Source organism: Pituophis catenifer, unplaced genomic scaffold (assembly GCF_029215685.1).
Source record: "Pituophis catenifer annectens isolate HBS135680 unplaced genomic scaffold, rPitCat1.0.hap2 SCAF_4, whole genome shotgun sequence".
Classification (NCBI taxonomy): Eukaryota; Metazoa; Chordata; class Lepidosauria; order Squamata; family Colubridae; genus Pituophis; species Pituophis catenifer.
In genome coordinates this window covers 77,995,775-78,023,409 of record NW_027256884.1, presented here as the reverse complement: position 1 = coordinate 78,023,409, position 27,635 = coordinate 77,995,775, and the positions used below count along the sequence as shown (strand labels likewise).

The 27,635-nt window shown below is 38.3% G+C and overlaps 1 protein-coding gene across 4 annotated transcripts in view; it reads right to left on the bottom strand.

Annotated features, from left to right (window-relative positions):
• Positions 1-27,635, bottom strand: part of RUNX1 (RUNX family transcription factor 1) — a 196,915-nt gene that overhangs the window by 54,134 nt on the left and 115,146 nt on the right. For all 4 annotated transcript variants that reach the window (XM_070943527.1, XM_070943531.1, XM_070943528.1 and 1 more), the window contains one exon: positions 4,329-4,433. In XM_070943527.1, coding sequence (XP_070799628.1) covers positions 4,329-4,433 — 105 coding nt within the window. The remainder of the gene's footprint in view (positions 1-4,328; positions 4,434-27,635) is intronic.

Genomic DNA, 27,635 nt, shown 5'->3' with positions numbered 1-27,635 from the left:
GAAAAACTTACCAGGTACTTGTGATGAGGAAGAGGGTACTCAAATGAGGAAACATAACTAAACCCTGTTTTAATAATACAAAGTTGACAGCTTGCATGAAGAAAAGCAAAGCATGGGTCAATGGTTAAAAATGGGCCATTTTTAAAACCCCACTTTCTTGTATATAAGAAAAAAAATATTTCACTCTCCTCCTTTCTGTTATGCTTGTTCTGTTATTTTCATTATCAAAGATAGTTTGGAAAGATAGAATATAAGTAATGAGAACAAGTTGAAATAAGGGCTTTAGCTTTTAAAGAATAAGGTAGGATGTCCTTGGAAAGAAGGCAACATTAATCTACACATGAAAATATTGTGAATTTTACTAAATTCTGTCCCCAGCATTAGGTGTCCCCAACATTAAAACAAACAAAATTTTCCCCAATGTATGATCAGCTTGAGATCCAAATGTCAGTTATTTTTATCTCTTAAATATCTATAAAATTAACATTCGGTTCAGAATCTGTATATACACTCATATACTACATGCCAGATTTCTTCCTCATAACAGTTGTTGTACTCTAGTCCAGTATGGTGGATTATGATCAAGAGGTTTACAATTGTGCTGATTAAAAGCATCAATGATACAAAATATATTTTAGTAATTGAGAAATGTTGTAATTGGAATCAGTGGGAGAAATAGCTAAGTAAATCTTGTACATCTGCTAGATTTCTTGATTTAGAAAGTCATTTGCTTCAAAATATTAATCATAGAAAACTATAATAAAATAATAGAAAATTCTATTGAGATAAAAATAGCTCCATAACCATGGAAAATAACATCATTCTGACAATTACTCCAACTCATTCATCCTGTTTGAATGAATGCAAGTTTTATAGGTTTTCAAAATACACTTTCAAAAAGAGTGCCACTGGAGAGCTTCTAATAATTTTACATAAAAATATTGTTTTCTGTTACCTAAATTACATTTTGAAACATACTTCAATTTGGGGAGGAAGGAGACAAATACATCTACTTTATAAAGACTTACTATTTTTAAGGTTGTTTATATAAGCTGACGTATTTCCCGTTTGAAAAGAAGATATTGGGGTTAAATTGCCAGTACAAATTGGGCCCAGCAAAGATATGCATCTATTGTGATACAGACATTACTTCTCCCCCAGAACTAATACAGATGTAGAAAAGTTCCTATTTTACATCATCAGTATAATTTCATTATTATGTTTATTATCTCTAAGATACTTATTAAGAAAAAGCTGCGCTTTGAAATCCTGCACTAACTTCAAGTTACCAATTTCATTCCTGAGATCTATTATATTTTAAGATTATTCTTTTAAATGATACGATTTATGACAAAAGAATACTGTGGGCATTACCAGAAAAGTTCGTACACGTTTCTTTGGTTAATGCTATCTAGTTAGATATATAATTTTTCTGAAATGGAAAAAGAATGCTCTCCTGCTTACATTTTGCCCTTTATTGCAATAATTCAAAATAATGTTCAAAGATGCAATCAATATGCCCATACTGTCTCAATAACAAATGAATGCAGGAACAGTATGCTCTAGATAGGAAGAAGGTGCTCCCAAAATGAGCTGCATATATATAATAAAAGAAAGGAAAGAGGGAAAGTGGTAAACAAAGAAGTGCACACAGTTTATGTAGATCAGTTTACAGATTCTCAAGATATTTCTGCATTTGTAAACTTATATATTTGTATAGAAAGTATGAATAGGATTGGAGAAAATGAATTGATGCTGAAAGTTTTAAAAATAGGACCTTGATGTCACACAACCTAGTAATAGTATATGTTCCAAAGTTTCAAACCCAAATGCATACTGTATATGCATAGAAACTCATGCTGTGAATGAAAATAAATCAGGTTGATTTAAAACTACTAATATAAACAATAAGAGATAATACAGTATGAATCATATCTCTATTTAATGTGGTAAAATAACATGCATCAATTTTAGTGAGTAAAAATTTCAATTTCTGTGTAGATTTGATCGATGCTTCTTTAATAGGTTTTTCTTTTTCTACTGCAACAAAGCTGTGAGGTAAGTTGGCCTAAGGAAGAATCAATGGTTTAAAATCACCAGTGAGCAGAATGGTCAAGCAAGGACCTACACATGGTCTCCTCAGTCCAAGTGCAATGTTTTAACTACAACACCCACTGGCTCTTCTGTTCTTAATTGTAATGTTGTCTCGTTTCCATGAGCAATCACTTCTTTACTCTCCTCATTTTGACTTCTCTTAAGCTATAGTTGCAACCTCTGCCAAATGTGAGGGAAGAGTAAGCAAAGAAAACCACAAACCTCAACTTACAAGAAGGTATTTTGATTCAAATATGAACATTCTACACTGAGGTTAATTATTGTCTTGGGTAATAACAAGGGAACATTGCACAGGCTCAGCAATGTATTGACTGGGGGGGGGGAGGAATGTTCTAACACCGTGCTTATGTATTTTCTGGATGCATCCCTTGAGATATTATTTATTATTTACTCATTCTTAATTTGGCAGGCATGACTGAGAAAATCTGTGCCTCAGCGGAATAAATTCCATCTGTCTCCTTGAAGTGCTGCCTGCCCTCAACAATTACTGTTTTCTTAACTTGCAGGAGAGACAATAAACTGCATATAAAAGCAACTGCATGTTGTCTGGCTCCCTCATCTCTTCCTTCAGTTCTGTTCTATTTGCCATCTTTAAGGGGAGGACAAACGGGGCTATTTTGTTTCTAAAATTAAATTTCCTATGCAAAGCTGAAAGCAAAGTGAGCAGGAAATGCTGAATAACGTGCATGGTTTCTTTTATCCTACTTCATTTTTTTGCATGCAGTACAGAGTTTATAGTGAAAAGTTTATGAGATTTTTTCCCCATTCTCATCCCAATATAAGCTCCCCTTATATTCTTCTCCATAACTGTGACACATTTAGAACCTTGTGACAAGAATGCAACACCCTGTCCCTCCCCCCCCCAGTCGTTGGTGATTGCCCTGATTAAAAAGTTGCTAAAAACTGCAATATTATATGTCAAAGAAGACTATGAACAGTATCCCTATTACCTGTTTTAATAACTTAAATCAACATTAGTTTTTCCCTAGATACATGACTTTTAGGTATATCCCTCCAAGCATAGTATTCAAAATGTAACTGCAGTTCTTAGCATAAAAATGGCTGGTTTTCCAATTCCTATACACACAACTGAGTAACAAGAATTTAATTCTCTATGTAGATTAATAGTGCAATTAGCAACACACATATCTCTACTCAGAAATATGATCCATTAAATTCACAGAGCCTTTCTACCAGATAATTGTGTATAATAATGTGTATAGCATTTATTAATTTAAACACATTATTGAACAGAACATAATACTGTACTGTGCTGACCAAAATCCTCATCCTATGTTTCCTTTTCATACAACTCATCATGATACTGAGAACTACGTGCATGCCCTGACTTTACTTCCCTCACTCATCAGTACTCTTTCTCCATAATATGTATGTAGCATGTGTGAATTTAGTATGGAGCTTTCTCAAATTATGTAAGCTTTTATTATTTTTTAGAGCTCTAATCTTTATTTCTGAATTAGACATTCCAGACCTTATTGGCTCAGAGCAATTTATTTATGATCAAGGGTGGGCAAAAAAACAAAACAAAACCCCACAGTGGGAGTAGGAGTGTTTTCTGATTTCCTTCTGGCTTCCCCATTGAGTTTGATTGTGGAACATTTGGAATTTTTCCTTCCCTTTCTTCTGGCAGGTAAATGGCTACTGCTGGGTGGGGATTGCAAGACTAACTGGGAATGTGTCACAGAACATTGAAAATGAAGATGATGCAGCAGCAACCCAGCAGTGCAACAGCAGCTAGTAGGACTGAAACAGCCTCAACTTCCCCAAATTTAATTCCCTTGGGAGTCATGGGTCCTGGATTTTGGACACATTCTGTAAATTATCCCATTTTGAGATACTTTGGTTCAAAATCTGTTGCCCTATGAAGCACTGTTTTTCCTAGTTAAAGATCATGACAACGAGAGTTTTAATAGTATATAAATAGATTGCATGGACAGCTGGAATAGTCACAGAACCTTCTTGATGTAGATATTCTCTTTCAAATATTGCTTAGCACATTGTAAGCCGCCCTGAGTCTCCGGAGAAGGGCGGCATATAAATCAAATTATATATATATATATATATTGAGAGGCTAAAAGCTGCTAATGGGCAAAAAAATAGAGAGACGGGATCAACAGGGTTATTTCTATCTCCCCTTCACTGTATAAAGCTTGAATAATTGAAGAGAGCACCAGTGTTTTCTGAATACTTACTTCTTGGTTCTCGAGGCCCATCCACTGTTATCTTGATAGCTCTGTGGTACGTGGCTACTTGTGGAGGATTCGTGAAGACTGTGATAGTCAATGTGAAGCTCTTCCCTGAAACAGGAAAGGAAAGTTTCTATCATGTCTGATTATAATAAAACATCCTGCATTCTTAATAAGCAGTTTCACAAAATATTCTTAATTCAGAATAACTGGCTTGAAATGGGTTCTTTCTACCACAGATGACTATTCTAATGGTATTTTTTAAAAGCTTGAAATAACTCTTTCAGATTGGAACAGCATTGCAACAACTAATTTTACCCATCTTTAATTTTAATGCCTTTAAATAAAGACTTTCCTGAGTTCCCATATATATTTGGCTTTCTTCTTATAACTCACACTAATATACCATACCTATAAGCCACTTTTTGGGGTCTTGTTGCGTGTTTGAAGTCCTAACATGAAATATGGAAGATAACAGGCTGGACGCAATTAATTTACTGATTATTTAATTTAATCATTATCAAAAGTTAAAGTAGACTGCTACCTTAGCACTTATTGCAGGTTCAGGGTGATATCTTGAAAAACTTAAAATTAATGTTCATATTGATTTTCCCCCAATGCTAATATATTACATTGCTATGTATACAAACTTGGCCAGGAAGGTAAAACTTAAAGGTTTAAGGCTCAAACCTTGCCCTGCAGTTCTGTAGTATTGATGATAATACTTTTATGCCTGCTATTTTATTTGAAAATTAACATCACCATTATCCTTCAGGTCCATGCATGATCCAGAAAAAGACCATCTTTTTCTGGATCATGCCCTAGCAATTAAAGATGTCAATTTTTGCACTTGTTCATATTTGCTCATATTTACTTAAAGTGGATCCTAAGTAGTCTGAAAATATCATATCTGTTCCGATGCTAGAGATTGAGGAAAGGCTCCTTTTTAAAGAAGAAGATATATTTCAATCCCCAATATGCTTAACAACATTAATTAATGATATTAATTTGCTGGAATAATTATGTCTAGCACCCTTGGCCCCTCTAGAAATCTCACATATTTTCTTATTTTATATAATGAAATACACTAATGCAATTTATCAGTTTGAATCCATAATTCAATCCTTATTTGCATGAGTATTATTTATCAGTCACTGAAACTTCAAAAAGTACGAAACACCCCTCCCCCCCAAACCATGTCTTAAAGCATTTATGCAAATACAAAATTTCTCCCCATACTCCTGGCAACCGAAAAGCAGATTCTCAGTTCCTACTATTCTGCTTTCTCTATAATTTCCTTCAGTGAAACAGGTTGTTGCTTGCAAAAATAAAGGAGAGAATGTAAGTTAAACAATAATACTGTAAATATAAATAACATAGAAAATAGATTTCAAGACATGTGGATGGTACTTATTAGTGGTAATAACTTAAGATAGCAAAACCAGAGGTGCATAGTTTTCTTTATGCATGATTACCAAGGACTACTCATTAACCACATGCTGAATAAATCACAAGACCACAAAACTTTAAATTTACATGTCAGTTTGATTTTTTAAAGTTTTTTTTTATGTCAGAGTCTAAGGCCATTTCATTTTTAACTGTCTAATTACATATTGTGTTTTAATAGAGTTCCATCCAAGATAGGTTGTACAACATTGAGCCAATGAATTCCCCCCCCCCCATTGACTAGGGGGACCTATTTAATAGCTGCTGAAGATCCCTACCATACTTTGGGAATTCTTCAACTTCAACTTAAAAAGTTTAGCTTGCTAAAAGGATTTATTTTAATATTTTAATTGTGACAAATGCTACAAACTAGATGCTTTTTATACCATTCTACCATTTGTTAATAGAAAAATATGTGATATAAAAACAGAATTTCTTTTAAAATCCATATAAAATTACCAGAATGCTCAGGTTAAACAGACCACTATATATGCATAGGAACAGATCAGACTAGCTTCTGGCTACAGAATTAACTGTGTGGCATGAACATCTATGCCCTCTATCACTTAATTACATTTCCTGATTTCTAGTGCCTATTACCTGGGAGAACTATCTCATTCTGCCAAAAGGCAGGGCTGTTGATGCCAACAGAGAAACTTTTGAGAATTCCTTTAAAAATTCAGACAAGTTTATGCAGTGTTTTGGGAGTCTGTAAAAAATCTAAGGGCATTGATTTAGATTCATGTCTAGAGAACAACAGAAATGACCTTAGAGAAAGAATGCAACGGAGGCAGTTAGCAAAACATGAATTAAGCCCAGGAAAGGAGGAAGATGTTAGAAAGAAATTGAAAATGATCATACTTTGACGCTCTTCGATCTAAGAAGAAAAGAGGCAATACTCTTTCAATATTCTGTAACCCAGATCAATGGTGTTGTGCACCAGTTGTGCCCTTACTTGGATCGTGAGTCCCTGTGTCCTACTCATCTCTTGTCTGGGTTACTGCAATGTGCTCTACATGGGGCTACCCTTGAAGAGTATTTGCAAGCTACACACAGTCCTGGGAGTCCCTAGGGCTGCACATATAATAACATTACTGTGTGAGCTGCATTGGTTACCAGTTTGCTTCCAGATGCAATTCAACGTGTTGGTTGCTACATTTAAAGCTCTACATGGCATGGGTCCAGGGTATCTGAGGAGTTTTCTCTCTCCAGTGGGACTAGCCCGCCCCACTCATGCTAGTGGAAGAGGCCTGATATGGATCCCATCGGCTAAGGAATTCCAGGAGTGAGAATGGGTGGCTTGCAGGCAGTGCCATTCTAGTTGTCAGGTCATCTCTTACACTAGTCACGTGTAGGAATGTATGTATGTATTTTAGGAGAATGTGTTTACCCCAATTACTTCATGTGCAATATGAGAATGCAGCCACTGGCTTCACAGTACAGCTGGATAATTGTACACTTGGGGGAAAAATCCACTTGTTCCAATAATTTGTTTCCAAATAAAAATGGATGGTCCAGGAAATAACATGTCTATTTTATGCACTCGTTTATAAGTGTATTCCAATTTATTTATGAAAATTTTTACATCAACATTTAAAAGAGAAACAATTTGGTCTAGAGGTTAAGGCACCAGGCTAGAAACTGAGAGATGGTGAGTTCTAGATCTGCCTTAGGCATGAAAGTCAGCCGGGTGACCTTGGGATTGTCACTCTCTGTCAGCCCTACTCATTTCACAGGATTGTGGTTGTAGGGAAAATAGGAGGAGGAAGGAGTATTAGGTATTTTATTTATAAAAAAACAATAAAGGAAGGATATAAATTAAAAATGAAAATAAATATATGCTAACACATTGATTATACATCTTTATTTCTGAATATATTTTAATCTAAATAAATACAAAGATATGTATTTATTGATATATTTTAACTCAATAATACACGTAGATTTAATTTTGTTTTAGGCTAACAAACTTTTTTTTAAATAAAAAGTTGAACTTGCAAAAATGCCAATTACTGTAATTTTTCTTTTACAGAACTACGAAATCAAGAAGCATATTTATTCATAAAACTGAAAGTTTATAAAGATTTCCAAGGAAAAGTGTTTAGGACTAAGCTAAAAGTTACTTTTTAAAAGCATGCTTAGAAAGAAAGATTCAAGTATGCTTCTTTGATAGAAAGATAAACACACCTGGGCTTTGTTGTAGCTGTCAAGGGCTCTTTTTTTTCAAAGGTTAATTAACCCAGGAACAAAAAAGGAAAAATCCAAGATTTTAACTAGCCCTTATAGAATACAGTATCAGAGCATAAGAATCTGCATTACATCATTAGTCTATTTAGTCCAACTTTATTTATTCAATTTCTATAGCCACCCAACTCAACCAAGAGACTCTGGATGGCTTTCAATTCTAACATTAAAAACAAATAAATAAAACAATTTAAATCAATAAAATAAATTTGGTTTAAGTTAAATGATTAAATTACCAAAATAATTGCAGGTGTCAAAATTTATCCATTTATCTTTGGCAAAACTGAGTCTGAAATTAGGACATCTACAGATAAATCATGTAGTGTATTTCTGACCTAAACACTATTCCATTTTGTTGCCACCAAATATCAAAAGTGGGGCCCTTCTACTCTCTTTTTAAACAGCACTAATGAAACAGAGCAGGTTGTTTTGCACCTCTGTATCATTTTCACTGACAGCCATTTGTGACAAGTATTTTTTTAAATAAAACATGAAAATGCTGGGCAGGATGGAGGGAAAAAATTGGAGATTTAGTTTTTATATTGTCTAAATAAATATTTCTAACCCCAAAACAGGTAGTCCTTGACTAGCAACCACAACTGAGCCCAAAATTTCTGTTGTTAAGTGACATATTTGTTGAGTTTTGCCTCATTTTGCCCTATTTTACGGCCTTTCTTGCCACAATTAAGTGCATTACTGCAGTTGTTAAGACAGCAAGATGGTTGTTAAGTGAATCTAGCTTTCCCATTGGCTTTGCTTGTCAGAAAGTCACAAAAGGTGACCACATGACCCTGGGACCCTGCAACCGTTAAAAATATGAGTCAGTTGCCAGTATCTAAATTTTGATCACATGACCATGGGAATGCTGCACTGGTCAAAAGTGTGAAAAAACATGTCACCTTTTTCAGTGCTATTGCAAGTTCGAAATATCACTAAACAACTGTTGTAAGTCAAGGACTATCTGTATTAGAAAAATTAACAAAGCATCCAAGAATAAAAGAATTTTTAAAAAGCTTTAAGCCTGGAGACTGAATGATATATCTCAAGCATGAAACTAATTACTTTCTTTGCTGAAAGTAATTTTCATGTATAGTTTCATTTCCACACTGAGGCTATTTCACTTCTCAATATCATCCTGTTAGCGGGATGACTCTATCCTCCTTGATCGGTCTCATGAAAGATCCTGTTTTTGCCAGCCACAATTGTTTATATTATCTGTCTAGCTGCTCTATAAATGCTGCTGTTGTCATCTCCATTAGAAAAAAATGAGGATAACAATAGCATCTATAGGAGAGCTACTCAGTTCATTTAAGCAAATTCTTCACTTTGAAGTATTGTTTTCCTATTTCTAGAATTGCCCAGTTCTTTCTTTTATTATCAGGGTTTTTTCCTCCAAACTATGAAGTGTACCTCCCATGCAGACTGCATCCAAGGGAGATGTGATGACAACCAGTTAGCAAACCCCTATTTTATATCAACCTTGGTTAAAAATGACAATTAAAATGGCTATGTCAACTAAAGAGCAATAATTTCGTACAGTATATATATGTAATGCCTGATTAATAATCACCAAAGTACTTGAGGGTGACACTGGACAGATCACTAACCTTCCGATAACACTTGTTATTTGAAAACAACAGCTGCAAAATTGAAAAGCTGCAGCAATTTAATGAACAGACTGGCTGGAACATCCTGCTAACACCCTAGGAACAACAGCCTTGGTTTGGGTTGATTCTGCAGCTGAATATTGTGCCAGTGTGTGGCTTAACAATGCCCACATCCTAATGGTTGATATCCAACTCTGCCAGGAAATGCGTATCATCTCTGGCACATTGCATCACACTCTTGTGCACAGGTTACCAGTGTTTAGCAATAACATACCACCCCACATTAGACGATAACACACTCTCATTAGGCTAAGGTCAAGGATGCTAAACACCACCACCTTCCCTAATCACCAGGACAATGCACAGTCAATCAAAAGATTGAAATCCCACAGGCCACCATGGAAAACAGCTATTCACTTAACATCTATCCAGTTTAACCCTGAAAATGCTTAGAGAGAGGAATGATCCAAGGTGTTTTCTTGTGGCCTGGCCATTAGTGAGCCCTCTACCAAACCAAACCTGGTTTTAGACTTGCCTCGCTCTTTCTGGTCGAAATTGAATAGAATTGGGTGTGATATTGGACGAAGTGCCTCTGCCCTCTATCAGTGGGGATGGAAAGATTCTCCTTGTTGCGATTATAGGGCTGATATGCAAATCATTAAACATATTGTGCAAGGTTGCCCACTATGTGCATTCTCTGGTTCCCTAAAAGATCTGCACAAAGCAATGCCAGAAGCGATTGGACATTCAGCTATAAGGCCACTGCCATTCCCTGTAGAAGTTTTATATATTTATATAGAACATGTGAACTGTGTATATATATTTACTTCTCTTTTGTCACGTTCACATCATACTGTAAATAATAAATAATAAGAAAAATAAGTACAATAGGAAATACCAGACCTGATATGCTGAAAAATTAATATATTGTAAATTGCATGTCAATATAGAAATGCACATGCTCAGTACTTTTGATACTGAGTTCTTTTTACAGAAATGAAAGTCCTTAGTCCACATGTACTTTCAGTTACTTAATGCCTATAACAGAGCTTGCTTATTTCCTGAAGCTCAGATGCTGGAGAAAGACCTAGAATCTAAGGAATACTGGCTGAGCTTGCACAGTAAATTGTAGCAGTTCAGAGCTTTTAAGTCCAAATGGCTGGGCAGAGAAAATGGCAAAAATTCCAAAGTCAAGCTGAATTCTCCCATCCTTAATTCTGGTCCCTCAGATAGAAAATATTATCAGAAGCAACTGTTATACTTATCGGGGACTTGAACATGATGACAAAAAGTATCAGGACCAGAGGTGGTATTCATCAGGTTCTGACCAGTTCTGGAGAAGTGGTAGCAGAAATTTTGAGTAGTTTGGAGAACCAGTAAATACCACCTCTGACTGGCCCCACCCCCATCTATTCTCTGCATCCTGAGTCCCAGCTGATCGGGAGGAAATGGGGATTTTGCAGTAACCTTCCCCTGGAGTGGGGAGGGAATTGAGATTTTACAGTATCCTTCTCCTGCCATGCCCACCAAGCCATGCCCACAGAACTAGTAGTAAAAATTTTTGAATCCCACCACTGATCAGGACCCACACCTAGCACTCTTTGACAGTTAAATGGACTCCAAAAGGACCCATAACTGATGCTTCATCTGTCCTGTTTAATTCTTTCTAACCTCCATCTTATTTTCTCACAGTGCCATGGAGTATTAATCTTTCAAAATGTACATCATTAAAGGAAATATAAATGATTAAAACCAGACATTGGTAACTAAGCTGATTAGGATTCATTCACAAAGCCCACAAGAATCCTTTAAATCACATAACTAATACTAATGTAATGAACATTGTTGTAAACACTTTGATTATTTCTTAAAACTATTTGTACCCAGGCAACACACTGTTGTATGTATGTATGTATGCATGTATGTATGTATGTATGTATGTATGTATGTATGTAAAAGAATCCTTTAAATCTGACAAAGTCTAGGAAACCTGAAAAGGCATTCAAGTTCTCTTTCATCTGGCATAGGTTTTTATGGTTCTATGTCCTTCATGATCATTAGGCTGAAAATAAATGTGTATCTTTATATAATAACTCTTTATGTGTGTATGTGTATGTACTTGTGTGTGTTTAAAACTGCACCATGTTAAAACATGAGCATGGTGAACATGAAAGATAATGTGAACTATGCTCAAAAAACCGGTGGAATAGAGAAAGGCTGTTAACTGCAGTATATCAACTAGCAAGCTGTACGAAACCTATTTTAAATACTGTAATAGCTTCTTTGGCGAAAAGCCTCACGCTTTTAGAACTTAGCTGATTCTTTTAAATAAGATTGGCTCTTAGTGGTATGAATGAAACAGTCTTCAACTAAGTGAAGCTGCTTCGGTACTATAATAATAATATTTTTTTAAAAATAAGAATGAGTGGACGCACTAATCACATTAGAGAAATAATGCAATCCTGTTGGGTAATGTGTATATAAAGAGCAGTATAGCAACACAAAAGGATTATGCAGCATTATTGCTATATAATGTCTATCATGAAAATGTTACTGAAAGGTGGAAGGTACAGATATGATTCAAACATATGTATCCTGACTGCTTCTTTTATTTGCCTATATAGTGTCCCCCAATCTGACACCATCTAGAGGGGTCTAGGACAACTTGCCACAGCTGACTCGCTACAGCCAATTCGCCATGGAACAATTCAAAGCAGGATAACTCAAGAGAGGGACAAGTGAATTGCAGCAGGCCTTGTCTTGTTTAAGTTTGACCTTCTCAAGTTAAAAGTCCTAAAGGCTGGGTTGAGCTGCAATTCTACTAGTCTCTGTCTTGAGTTATCTTGAGTTGAGTTGTCCCATGGCGAGTTGGCCGTGTCAAGATGGACATGGTGAATCGGCCATGAGTTGTCTCATTCTGCTCTAGAGATGTTGGAACAAGCTTTTTCTGAGAATGATTATAGGTCACTTTCACAGGGATTTTTGTTTTTGTTGGATGCAGCACTCTTTCTCTCTGATCAGCAGGCTGGTGGGAAACTCTGGGAGTTGAAGTCCATTGCCAAGGTTGAGAAAAACTGGTGTAGATTGGGTTTATGGACTAGTTAGAGGATGTTTATTTTTTTCTTTATTTACATAATCCTGATCAACAAAAAGTAATTGCTGGATCTTAATCTCTGAGTAATCAAAGTGTACTTTCAGAGGCATTCACAAGTTCCTGTTGTTTTTTGTCAGAATGACAAAGCAGTGTCACACCAGAAGCTGTATTCCTCACCAGAGGGATTCTTTTAAAACTCTGCATCCCTGTAAGGTCACACAAGAAAGCTAAAAGATCCTGGCTGAGTGTGTAGGGTTGCAGGATGTTTTAGTCTGAAAAGTCCAGGCAACTTACCTTTGAAAGAAGGTTCTAAATAAACTAACTGTTCTTCAGACAGCCTGCCCATACATAGCCCCTGGAGTTATATCTGTCTATTCCCATCTTTAGCCTCTGTTTCTCAACTTTTTGATCCTTGAAGAGATGGAGTCGCAGTTAAATCAACTAGCAGTTTAGTCTTTCTCAAATTTGGAGAGGTTTGTATTTCAACGTAAGAAATATTATACGATTCCATAAACAATTTATGCAAGTGTATGTGTTCTTTTTAGTAATGCAGTAACCTATTTGAACCATTCAATTGTCACCACTCCACCTGGGTGCATTTTGGCATGATGGTGGAATTATATAAAACTCCACAAATTATTTTAATTATTTAACAGGCATTGTTTTATGTTGAAATCATACATACTTAGCCTCTTTCATATCGAACTCCTGAAAGCATTTTTTCATTTCCTATGAATGACACAGTGAATAAAGTATTTTTGATATCTTGAATAAACATTGATGGCATTATCGGGAATTAAACAAAATAGCTTCACTGGTTGTTAGTCTACTAGAATTAGGTTGTTACATAGTGTTCTTAGATATGTGTGTTTATGTGTGTATCTGCAATTGACTAAGAAGCACAAAGAAATTAAATGAAGTGATGTATCCATCATACTGCAGGAATGGTTCAAACACCTCTGCAGCCAAAATACTAATTATTTTATCAGAACGGTTCTATTTTAACTTCAGAAGGACAGCAGACTCTAGTAGAATATTATTTTTCCCAGCGGATCAGCTTTACAAAATGACTTCATCAAAAAAAAAAACACACAAAGAATAGATCAGAAGGCACACAAAGCATAGATCAAACGTAGGACCTAAAGAAGCCGACTGCTTAAGCAAAGTATATTTTGATTCAGCAAGGTAACTTCAGCTGTTAAAAATTGCTAAGTTGTGCAGTTTTCATGACAATACAAAATAAGAAAAGAGTTGAAAAAGCAGTATGCCAGTTCACTCTTGTAAATCATAGGTAACACAAATCTGCAAGCACAGGTAGATTTACTATAACTGAGCAATAGCTCAGCATTTGGTATGATATTTGTAGATGGGGCAAAGAGGGCAACCAAGAAACTTTATGAGAAGAACAAAAAAGTTAATGTTTATTTATCAATGTTTATTTATTGGATGTATTAAGAGCAATCTAGGCAATAGACAACAGGATCAATATATATATATGCGATATTTTTGCAATCAGGGTTTTTTCCTATGTTGAAAGATGTTAAAATGGCCATGGTGGGATGAAATCTCTATTCATCGCTTTCAGGCCTGACAGACATTTTATGTTGTTTCTTCTGAGACTTATGGGAGACTGGGATAGCACTATTTCGGCCTTCTTGGACCTCTTCAGCCAGACACACCCATATTTTATGACTCCTCCCTGTAGAGGTCAAATATTTATTTCTTTTAATTCATAGGTATTAAAAGAAATAAATATTTGACCTCTACAGGGAGGAGTCATAAAATATGGGTGTGTCTGGCTGAAGAGGTCCAAGAAGGCCGAAATAGTGCTATCCCAGTCTCCCATAAGTCTCAGAAGAAACAACATAAAATGTCTGTCAGGCCTGAAAGCGATGAATAGAGATTTCATCCCACCATGGCCATTTTAACATCTTTCAACATAGGAAAAAACCCTGATTGCAAAAATATCGCACATTTATACCTATGAATTAAAAGAAATAAATATTTGACCTCTACAGGGAGGAGTCATAAAATATGGGTGTGTCTGGCTGAAGAGGTCCAAGAAGGCCGAAATAGTGCTATCCCAGTCTCCCATAAGTCTCAGAAGAAACAACATAAAATGTCTGTCAGGCCTGAAAGCGATGAATAGAGATTTCATCCCACCATGGCCATTTTAACATCTTTCAACATAGGAAAAAACCCTGATTGCAAAAATATCGCACATTTATAACTATGAATTAAAAGAAATATATATTTGACCTCTACAGGGAGGAGTCATAAAATATGGGTGTGTCTGGCTGAAGAGGTCCAAGAAGGCCGAAATAGTGCTATCCCAGTCTCCCATAAGTCTCAGAAGAAACAACATAAAATGTCTGTCAGGCCTGAAAGCGATGAATAGAGATTTCATCCCACCATGGCCATTTTAACATCTTTCAACATAGGAAAAAACCCTGATTGCAAAAATATCGCACATTTATACCTATGAATTAAAAGAAATAAATATTTGACCTCTACAGGGAGGAGTCATAAAATATGGGTGTGTCTGGCTGAAGAGGTCCAAGAAGGCCGAAATAGTGCTATCCCAGTCTCCCATAAGTCTCAGAAGAAACAACATAAAATGTCTGTCAGGCCTGAAAGCGATGAATAGAGATTTCATCCCACCATGGCCATTTTAACATCTTTCAACATAGGAAAAAACCCTGATTGCAAAAATATCGCACATTTATACCTATGAATTAAAAGATATATATATATATATATATATATATATATATATATATATATATATATATATATATATATAAACATTTTAAAAACACAATAATATTAAAGTAAAATTTATTTTTTGGGATAAGTATTGGCTCAAGCATCCTTTCCCCATCTCTATTCAATATTCCAATGACAAATATTTTGCCCCAAATGAGTCTGGGACAGGCTGAGTTAAAGATTACTGTTTTAGAAACATAGAAAATAAACACCAATTGAAACAACTTTTAGTCCTCTAAAAGAGGAATTAGTGTCATAGCCCATGCTTATATCTGTTTGATGTAATCTGATTCATGTATAAATTGTTATCACAAAAATGTCTTAAAACCAATCTATTATTGTTTTTCTCTTGTTGATGTTCCTTGGAAATGGGGCTATCTTTTTGGATCAAATTTAAATAAATATTTTCATGGCAGCAGAGATTTCATATGTAGTGCATTATATTTTCAGTTCAAATAGCCTAATTGAGCTACAGTAAATCATTTAGACCCCAATCAAAAATATCTATTAAAATGTTGGCATTCTGTTATACTTGTCTTTCCAGGCAGTTATGTTTGCCCCATTTTAAGTTATCCTTCATTAGAACTAAAGAAAACCTAAAACATTTAGTACAGATAATACTCTTTTAACTTCAATTCTATACTATTCAGGAGACTGCCTTACAGTAGTAAAAACACTGGCCTAGAATTAGAAAGACCCAGGTTTGCAGTGGAGGGTTCCAACCGGCTTTACTACCGTTTCTCTTTGTGCATGCACTTCGTGTGTGATTGCAGCGCACATGCGAGCGAAGCGAGCATGCGCGCCAAAAGCGTGTTAGAAATCTGCCCAGCTGAGCTGCGGCAATCCACTCTGCCATACCTATCAGCTGGGCTAAAAAAGAAGAAATAAAAGGTAAGAATAATGCGGGGGTAGGCGGGAGGGCCCAGCTCCCGGACAAAGAGAACCGGTTCGGTGATGTCATATCGTCACCGCTACCGGCTTGGCCGAACCGGGCCAAACCCACCACTGCAGGTTTGTATCCATTCTTGGCTAGGGAAGTTCACTGAATGGCTTGGGGTCAGTTTTCCCCCAAGGTGCTATTTTGGGAGATTTTATATTTACTGATTTTAGGTTTTATGAAGTTGCATTGGGAGTAAGGTTTTATTTTTGATGTTTTCTTGACTTTTAATGGTTTCCTTTTGGTTATGCATTTTTTATTTATGTACACTGTCCTGGATTGTATGATCAGATGGCTGTATAACTGGGTTTAATAAATAATATTGATTTATATTAAATAGTGTATGATTTTCTACTTTTCGACCATAAACGGTAGCTAGCAGTATTTCTGACACCATACAACAGCTTTATAAGAAAATATGCACACCTTTGTAATTACAAACGTTAAATTTCCTTCCTATCTGAGTTCAGCATTGCACTTCAAAGCTTATAACTTGAACACACCTATATTTTTAATAGTTTTCCTACTCCGGAGCTGAAGAAAGTATTATGCTTTGCTGATAAATTCAGTAGGAGTAGAGTCACACCAAAAGTTAATCAACATGAAACAACAAAGAATAGATGGCTGCAGCTGTTTATTTTTCATTGAATTATTATGCGTTTATTAAAAAGGCAAAAGATAATTGCTCATCAGCCTCTTTAAAAAAATCTATTGGGTAGTAAACTAGCTGCTCTACAGTTCCCAGTTGATTATTTTATACCATACAAACTCTTGTTTTTTATCTATGAAGACATTCACTAATACTTTCCGCCGTGCCCTCAAAACATTCCTGTTTCAGCAGGCTGGCCTGGCCTAACTTTCCCTTTATATTGCTTTTGATTTTATTTTAAACTGGGATGTCTTGAATTATCTAGGACCAGAGTGTTTAGTATATTTTAATTGGTTTTTTTAACGTTTGTATTACATGTATTTTTATCGTTCGCTGTTCACCGCCCTGAGTCCCTCAGGAATAGGGCGGTATATAAATTTAATAAATAAATAAATAAATAAATAAATATTGTGATTTTTGTAGAAAGTCAACAAACACCGATTACCCAAGGCTGAACATGTGCATGAGAAATACCATATAGTTTTATTAGGAATTATGTCCCATTACCATTGACTTCCACTGATTGACAAACACATGTAACAAGGGCAGGAGTTGAATACAGGTTACATTTCTCTATTATGTTAATTCAGAATTTTGACTTAGCACAAACAGCCAGTATACTGCTGCATGCATTTAAGCAATCTCATTAGGTGTTTGCTGCCAATGGGAATAATTAACAAACACAATGGAAGTATATTTTCTAAGATTTTGTTTTTACTTTAAATTGGAATTCCTGCCTTTTCCAAAACAAATCAAAAACTTTGGATGGCAAGTATAATCTAAGGAATCTAATTTTGCCTTAGGAAGGGACAACAAACGGATTCATATGTGGTAATGAACAACTAATAGTACTTCTGCAGCTTTTATTTTCTCTATCAGGAGAAGCACAACAGGGCTTATTAAGGAATATATAGTAACCCATTACTCTTTCAAGCAAGATTAAGTTTTGAAAAATTCTGAATTGTTGTGCAAACTCAAAGCATGGAGAAAATCAATGGGTGGAATCTCTAAATGAACAGGCGTACTGACTGTATTGCAATGGCATAATTTTAATTATTTAGGTCAACACAACATCTTCAAATATGGAACTATAAATGCATTAGGTAGATATCTAACGTTTGACCTATTTTACTGTGAGAAGCATTATCTACTATAGATGCAGACAACTGTTTACAAATGTACAACTGTATCACCCAGATTTCCTAGAATGTTTGACAAACTAAAGATTAAAACTATGAAATACAGGAGGGAAATGAAATAAGCTTCAGAACACAACCTCCTGATCAGATCATAGAAGTGGATTTAATTTTTTCAATAAGACTCAAAGATGCATTGTTTGTATGTTGTATCAAACAATGACAATGCATACTGCATGTAAAGTTTTTAAACCATGTACCAAGAAAAGTACTCAATTCTGGAAATGGTCCAATACCTTTTGACTATAAACACATAATAGATATTTAAATTGTCAAATTCAGCCAAATACTGAGCACAGTCATGCCTACACTATTCTAGAATAAAATTCAGCATGTTTTATTCAAGCATATTCATGTAATATACAAGATGTGGATTTTTTTTTTTACTTCATAGCAGCTTTTGAGTATAATCATCCATTTTAATATAGCAATAAAACATATTCCTAAGGTTCATATTTCTCATCATATTCATTTTACTCACTACTCTTGTCCAGCATACTATCAGAGGACAGAATGTGTACCTGATCTCCTATGTAACTAAAGAAAAACAGTGGGTTCAATATATTTCACTTTCCATAAGGTGACTGAAAATATATTAAAGATACTATAGTAAAAACATATACATATATACAAATTCCTTCTTTAGGAGAGAAACCATAAATGTATAAAGTGAGATGTTACAATTGAAGAATATCTATGAAGTGTTCCATATTAATCTCTAGTGATTGACCCTTTCTCCCAAAATTAAGTGGGAATATGAACATTTAATTCTCCTTCCCTTAATATGTACTCACACGCTTCAAAAGCTAAAATCCACAATATTAATTACCTAAAGATTAATAAAGATTAGTAAACAAAGAATGCTTTGTGAGGGTCATGCTTTAGAGCAGGGGTCGGCAACCTTAAACACTCAAAGAGCCACAAAGGTCCTAACTGGAAGCCCCCATTCAATTCTGGAGCAGACCAGAAATCGGGTTCCCACATCATAGTCTCCTCCTAGCGCGGCGTCCTTTTTCCTCTGCTGACCAGAAGTCCAGTTCCCCCACCATAGAGTCTCCTCCTAGCATGGCATCCTTTTTCCTATACCTTCCTAACCAAAAGCCCTATCAATTGTGGAGCCGACCAGCAACAAGGAGCCGCAGCAGAGGGGTGAAAGACCCACATGCGGCTCCAGAGCCGCAGGTTGCTGACCCCTGCTTTAGAGAGTACATACTTCCTGTAATTGTTGGTATTTCCTTAAAGAAACCATGCCTTTTTCTAGTTTCACAGGATAGTTGTGAGCTCCCAGAAAAATACAGGTTTGAGTTAAGGAATTAGCAACAGTGCACAATGACTCTTTTTCATGTGAGCCAGGAAAGGGTCTGATTTCTTTAAATATGTACTAAGAGGTGAAACAGGGGTGCCTGTGCCTCCTCCACAGAACATTTTCCCCTTTGGATCTGAATTGCAACATATTCCTACATAAATAGAAAAAAACAAAAACAAAAACCTAGAACAAGGAGATAATTACTGAAAAGTTACTAAAGATGGGAAAATATATGAAGAAATTTTAAAAAGTTGAAATGCTGGAACAAAAATGATGGTTGGTATGTTTCTGCAGGAATACTCAATGCTTGTGGGGAAAAAAGTGAAAATAGTTGTACTTTAACTGTGTTTCAGCCCACTTTGTTGTATGTCTTGAAAAACAAAAGCAAGCTAGATATGGGTGGACTGGGGTATTCAAGTAATGAATAAAACAAGATGAGACAGGGTAAAGAATGAATGGATACTGAATCAAATTGAATGCAAAACTGAGTGACCTAAAGACATACTGTGCGTCAAAAAGATTTAGTGACATAAAATGTTGAATGAAGATTGAATTACAAAACGAATTGTTCAAGGGAGAGTGTGGTTGAGACAAAGGAGAACACAGAGGTATTTTGGATGAAGTTGATAAAAAAGATTGAGGTGAGAAGTGTAAAAAAGCCATATATGGACACGATCAAAAATATGATCAAAACAAGCTTGCTTGTAACAATAAAAAAGCATGGAAAAAGGCAGTGAATGGTTTTGGTGTAAACTAGATGTATCTGTATTTCTTTTTCTTGCTCTTGAAAATAGTAAGTACCAGTGAAAACAAACTATACTATTAAAACTGCAGTCTTATTCACAGGTATTTAGCACGCTACTCCATTCACCTAAATGTATTTATTTCTAGATATTTCTATTTTGGGCAATAAAAGATATTTTTAGTTTTCAAAGTTAATCCAACAGAAGTATTTAAACTTTCAAGCATACACATTATTCTGTATGTATATACCTTTGAGAAGGAAATAACATATATTTAAGCTTTCCTGAAATTGCTAATGAGACACATATTAATGGACAGCGTAAGTGCAGGGCTGTCGCAACCTTTTATGTAAATTGTGCGCCCCCGGGGGCCCCATATGAAGGAGGATGCCAGTAGCAAATAAAAAAAAAACCCCAATGTTTATAATGGTGGTTCAATGCACTTTGGCACAGCTAAAATATTTTTTAAAAAACATTTTATACACAAGGGGAGCTTGCATGCCAGCAGCACCCCTGTGTATGGAATTGCTTGCTTTTACTCCTTTGCATTTTGTGTAGAAAGCAGTTTAAAGCAAATTAAATAACTCCATTCCATGTTGATACATAAAAAAGGGAATATTCACAATGTCTAAGAAAAATTCTGGTGAAAGATATGCTGCATGAAAATTATCATCTTTAAAGCGGACATTGAAAAAACTCCAGAGAATATCTAATATAAAAATAGTACCACAGCAATAAACTAGTCATTTTCTATTACAAATCAAGCATAATTGTTTTGGTCACATTTTGGATCATGTACTTAATATGGTTTATTCATATTATCACTTTTTAAGTACTAGCTTTGAGTTTAAAGAAGCATCATACGTTTCTATCAGGAGTTAATTTTCAAGTTTTGTGACCTTTGTTGCAGCTACCTGGTCTTGACACTTTAAGCCAATGCAATAAAAGAATACCAGAAACCATGCAGTCTAATGCAAACAACCACACCTTTGAGAAATAGTTCAGAACTGTATGAATAAACAAAAGCATATATTACTCACTCAGTCAAAATTGGTAACGTCCATGGAAATTAAACTTTCAAACTGAATAGTAATAATGAACTGTTCCCAAGATTATCCTTTCTTTAAACTTCTGTTGACAAGTACAGTCAATCTTTATTTGAATGCATGCTTTTGTATTTAAACAATCCGTGTAAGAGTTACTGAAATGAATTAGGAAAATATTTTTTTTCATTTTCATCTGAGCAAGTCCTATTGGTTGGCATTCTGAAGTTAGCAACTGTACAAACTATGATTTCTAGTTTAACATGCAGAATCAACTATCAAAACACAGGCCTATTTTTATTAGCTTCTCAAACACTTTGGCAGCTCTACATTTCATCATCTTCATCTGTTTAAATTTCTATACCGCCCTTCTCCAAATAGGACTCAGGGCGGTGCACAGCCTAAGTAAAAACAAAGCATACAAAATTTAAAAAACAGTATTAAAATAATTAGATATTCTGGCCGTAAATTAAAACAACCCAATTTAAAACCAATTTAAAATTTAGCTCAAGCCAGCCCAGCTAGTTGAAATAAATAAGTTTTCAGGGCCCGACGAAAAATCCGGAGGTCTGTTATTATACGTAACTCCGGGGGAAGGTTATTCTAGAGGGTGGGCACCGTCACAGAGAAGGCTCTCCCCCTGGGGGTCGCCAGCCGACATTGTCTGGCGGACGGCACCCTGAGGAGGCCCACTCTGTGCGAGCGTACTGGCCGGTGGGAGGCTATTGGTGGCAGTAGGCGGTCTCGTAAGTACCCCGGCCCTAAGCCATGGAGCGCTTTAAAGGTGGTCACCAACACCTTGAAGCGCACCCGGAAGACTACCGGGAGCCAGTGCAGCTCGCGCAGGAGAGGTGTCACATGGGAGCGCCTCGTCGCCCCCATAATCCCCCGCGCGGCCGCATTCTGGACCAGCTGGAGCCTCCGGGTGCACCCCAGGGGGAGCCCCATGTAGAGAGCGTTGCAGTAGTCCAGGCGGGAAGTGACTAGTGCCTGAGTGACTGTGCGTAGAGAGTCCCGATCTAGAAAGGGGCGCAACTGGCGTATCAGGCGAACCTGATAAAAAGCCCCCCTGGCCACGGCCATCAAATGGTCTTCTAAAGACAGCCGTGCGTCCAGGAGGACGCCCAAGTTGCGAGCCCTCTCCGTGGGGGCGAGTGATTCGCCCCCAATAGCCAGCGATGGCGTCAGCTGGCTATATCGGGACGCTGGAAGCCACAGCCACTCGGTCTTGGAGGGGTTGAGTCGGAGCCTGTTTCTCCCCATCCAGGCCCGCACGGCCTCCAGGCACTGGGACATCACTTCAAGGGCATCGTTGGGGTGGCCTGGGGTGGAGATGTACAGCTGGGTGTCATCAGCGTACTGATGGAACTCCACCCCGAAGCCACGGATGATCTCACCCAGTGGCTTTACATAAATGTTGAACAGAAGGGGCGAGAGGACCGACCCTTGTGGCACCCCACAAGCAAGGTGCCTCGGGGTCGACCGCTGCCCCCCCCGTCAACACAGATTGCGACCGGTCAGAGAGGTAGGAGGAGAACCACCGCAGAACGGTGCCCCCCACCCCAACCCCGCCAACCGGTGCAACATGATACCATGGTCGATGGTATCAAAAGCTGCTGAGAGGTCTAACAGGACCAGGATAGAGGAGCAACCCCTATCCCGAGCCCTCCAGAGATCATCCACCAACGCGACCAATGCCGTTTCCGTGCTGTGCCCAGGTCGGAAGCCGGACTGGAGCGGGTCTAGATAGACAGTTTCATCCAGGTACCGGGGAAGCTGTTGTGCTACCACACTCTCAACAACCTTCGCAACAAAGCGAAGGTTGGAGACTGGACGATAGTTAGCCAAAACAGCCGGATCCAGAGAGGGCTTCTTGAGGAGTGGCCTCACAACCGCTTCTTTCAAAGCGGCCGGCAGGACCCCCTCACTCAAAGAAGCGTTAACAATCTTCTGGAGCCAGCCTCGTGTCACCTCCCGGGAAGCCAGTACCAACCAGGAGGGACACGGGTCCAATAAACATGTGGTCGCATTCAGCCGTCCCAGGACCCTGTCCATGTCCTCGGGAGCCACAGGATCGAACTCCCCCCAGATAACACTCTCAAGACCTGCCTCAGTCATCCCATCCGGACATACCCAGTCAGAGGCCAGCCCTTCCCGAATCTGAGCGATTTTGTCATACAGATACTGCACAAAGTCCTCAGCTCGGCCCTGCAAGGGGTCATCCCGCGCTTCCAGATGGAGGAGGGAGCGGGTCACCCTAAACAGGGCGGCTGGGCGATTATCTGATGACGCGATAAGAGCGGCAAAATAGCTAGATTTTGCCGCTTTTATTGCCACTAGGTAGGTCTTAATATGAGACCTCACCAGTGTTCGGTCGGATTCGGAGCGGCTGGTCCTCCAACTACTCTCCAGGCGTCTTTTCCGGCGCTTCATCTCCCTAAGCTCCTCGGAGAACCAAGGAGCTAGGTGAGTTCGGTGCCGGGTCAGAGGCCGCAAAGGCACGACACAGTCCAAGGCCCTGGCAGCCGCACTATCCCAGGCGGCCACCAGGTCCTCAGCCGAGTCGTGAGCCAGAGTCTCAGGAAATGGCCCAAGCTCCATCTGGAACCTATCAGGGTCCATCAGGCGCCTGGGGCGGAACCACCTGGTCGGTCCCGCCTCCCTGCGGCGGGGTGCAGCGGTTAGAAAGTCCAGTCGAAGGAGCGAGTGGTCAGACCATGACAAGGGTTCGATGACTATATCCCCTGTATCAAGGCCACTCGACCACTGACCAGAGACAAAAACTAAGTCCAGAGTGTGTCCACCCATGTGAGTGGGGTCATGAATTAACTGAGTAAGGTCCATGGCCGTCATGGAAGCCATGAACTCCCGAGCCACCTCAGACGTTTCGCCGACAGATGGCAGGTTGAAATCCCCCATGACTAGAAGTCTGGGGGTACCAACCGCCACCTCAGCTATGACGTTGAGCAGCTCAAGCAGGGCCGTTGCCACGCGGCAGGGAGCCAGGTACGTGATCAACAAGCCCATCTGTACTCCACGACCCCATCTCACAAAAAGGGACTCACATCCGGCTATCTGTGGAACAGTGGTCTCCCTCGGATCAAGACTTTCCTTTATAATAACCGCCACCCCCCCCACCCCTGCCCTGAGCTCTCGGCTGATGGAATGCTCGGAAACCTGGTGGGCACATATCCACGAGGGGAAACCCCCCTCATGGCCCAACCAGGTCTCCGTAATACCTGCCAGGTCCGCTCCCCCCCTCCTGAATAAGATTGCAAATGAGGGGGGCTTTATTTACCACGGACCTGGCATTGCACGACAGCAGCCGAAGGCTCGGGCCCTGAGAGTCTGAACAGCCTGAGATACGAGAAGGGCTATGGGGACCGGGGCGCGCCACCGCTCGAAGATAGCGAGTGCGCGCCCCCACCACATGATGCGGCCCCCTGCTCCCGCCATATCTGCCCCTCCCACTCAACACATTGATAGAAAAGCCCTCGACAGAATGGACTCTAATGTCCCCCTTACCCCCGGAATCTGCACCCTCCGTGGCCCCACTAACAGCTGGGCCGGACCCCTCCCCCCGTGGGTTAACCCCCAAACCCACACAACCCTCCCACCCCTTAAAATCCCTTAAAAATCTTTGAAATGTTTTCTAAATTTAAATCTTTGAAATGTTTACTAAATACTCTGAATCATAATGAGAATTCCATTTACTGAGAAAGTGCAGCCTTTCATATAACAATTAAGTATGTTTAATGACTGATATCTTTTATACATGAAAACATCACTCGTCTTTTCAGTAAATGGATACAATTTTGTCTGCTTTACCCTATTATTATTATTTGTTTGCCTCACCAAGCTACAGTACCAATTGCAGAAATTTCTTCCCAGCAATTATCTCACGAAAGCAGCCAGATTTAAAAGCTCTCTGCTTCTGCATATCAAGGTAAAAAGCAACGAGTGCATTTCAGAAAAGAAATATTGGAGGAAAGTGTATCAAAAAGGAAATCACTTGAAAAAGTCAGCTATAGAAAACTCAGAGGGCTAATCCCAATGTGATAAATGAGTTTCATTAGCAAGAAACATGAATAGCCTAGCTATCTAGTCTCATAATATATATTTGTAGCTATATTTTTCCTTTTTTTCTTCCTTTTGGTCATATATGCAGTTCTGGTTTCTCTAGTCTGAGATAAAAGTGATGCATTCAACAACAAAATGTTTTTCAATTGAGACAGAAGCAGTATAGGTAGTCCTCAATTTACAACAGTTCATTTAGTGACTTATAACCATTTTTCATAAATACAACCATTGGAACATCCCCATGATGATATGATCAAAATTCAGATGCTTGGTAACTTGTTCATATTTGTGATGACTGCAGAGTCCCAGAGTCATGTGATCAACTTTTGTGACCTTCTGACAAGCAAAGTCAATGGTGAATCCAGATCCACTTAACAACTGTGTAACTAATTTAACTGCAATGATTCATTTAACAACAGTGACAAGAAAGGTCATAAAATGGGGCAAAACTAATTTAATGAATGTCTCACCTAACAACATAAATGTTGGGCTCAATTGTGGTCATATGTCGAGGACTACCAGTATCTACAAGTCGACTATAAAACCTGGTAACTATGCAAATACATCCATGTAGTTTCTTGGCAACATTTTCAGAATTGGTTTGTCACTGCCTTCTTCCTAGGCTGTGAGAATATGGCTGGCCCAAATCCAACACACTGATTACTGTATCAAACTGGGTTTCTACCAGGGGTGAAATGCTCCCGATTCGGGCGAATAGGTAGTGATGGCGGCAGGCAGTTCGGAGAACTGGTAGCAAAAATCCCTGCCCCCACCCCCCATGCCCAGCTGAGCCGTGCGATCATCAGAGCCTTTTTTCCCTTTTAAATGGCTCTGACGAGCCAAGCTCTGACGATCCCTGCTGAGTTGCCTGCTAATCAGGCAACTCAGCTTGGATTATCAGACCCATTTAAAAGAAAAAAAGTTTCGATTGGATAAGTTTTTTTCCCCTTTGGGAGCTTTAAAAAAAATAGTTAATTGGGTTTTTTTTTTAGTTGTTCTTTTTTTAGACCTGGCCATTTAAAGTTTAGGAAGTTTTAAATTTAGCTGCTTTTATATAAAAATAAAAATAAATTAAAATAATATTTGTGCAGCTTTCTGAGATTTAGTGTGTTTCTGTAGTGTTTCACTCTAACTACACAAACACACAAAATCTCACAAAGCTGTATGTGGAAAGTTGGTTTTTTGGGCTTTTTGTGGCTGTGTGAGGTTCCTGCTTGTTGCAGTGGCTATTTTGGGTCTAGCACAGCTGCTTTTACATTGTGGGTGAGCCAGTTGTGTTGTGTTGTGTTTGTAGGTTAAAAAAGGGCAAAGAAGTGACATTGACTTGGCCACACCCACCCAGTCACCTTACCGCCAAGCCCCGCCCACTAATTAAGCCCCGCCCACAGAATCGGTAGCAAAAAAATTTAGATTTCACCCCGGTTTCTACCATCACTATACATATTGAACATAAAATATTTCTTACTTCAATATCAGTGACTTCATTTTATCACTGATTTTAGGAGAAAATTGTTCTTAATATGTGGGTTGTATACTTACTTCTCTACCACATGGAACCAAAGTGACCTAGTTTACATATAACATTATGTGGTAATGTCTGGGTTTGCATATCCTCCAGATCCAATATTATAGAATTATTATAGAATTATTATAGTTTAGTTGTATGTGTAAACCTGCCCAAGAGAATGTGTAGTAATTATTAAGAAGAAATTCTACTGAATGTTAGAAAAATAAGCGCGGGGGATTATGGGAGCGACGGGGCGCTCCCATGTGACTCCTCTCCTGCGCGAGCTGCATTGGCTTCCGGTGGACTTCCGGGTGCGCTTCAAGGTGTTGGTGATCACCTTTAAAGCGCTCCATGGCTTAGGGCCAGGGTACTTATGGGACCGCCTTCTGCCACCAATAGCCTCCCACCGGCCGGTTCGCTCCCACAGAGAGGGCCTCCTCAGGGTGCCGTCGGCCAGACAATGCCGGCTGACGACCCCCAGGAGGAGAGCCTTCTCTGTGGTGGCACCTACCCTATGGAACAATCTACCCCCAGAGATACGAGTGATCTCCGACCTCCGGATTTTTCGTCGGGCCCTAAAAACTTATTTTTTTCAGCTAGCCGGTCTGTCCTGATTTTAGGGTTAGTTTTAAAAATTTTAATATTTATTTTAATTGACAAGTTTTAAATTATGGGACAAATTTATAAATTATTTT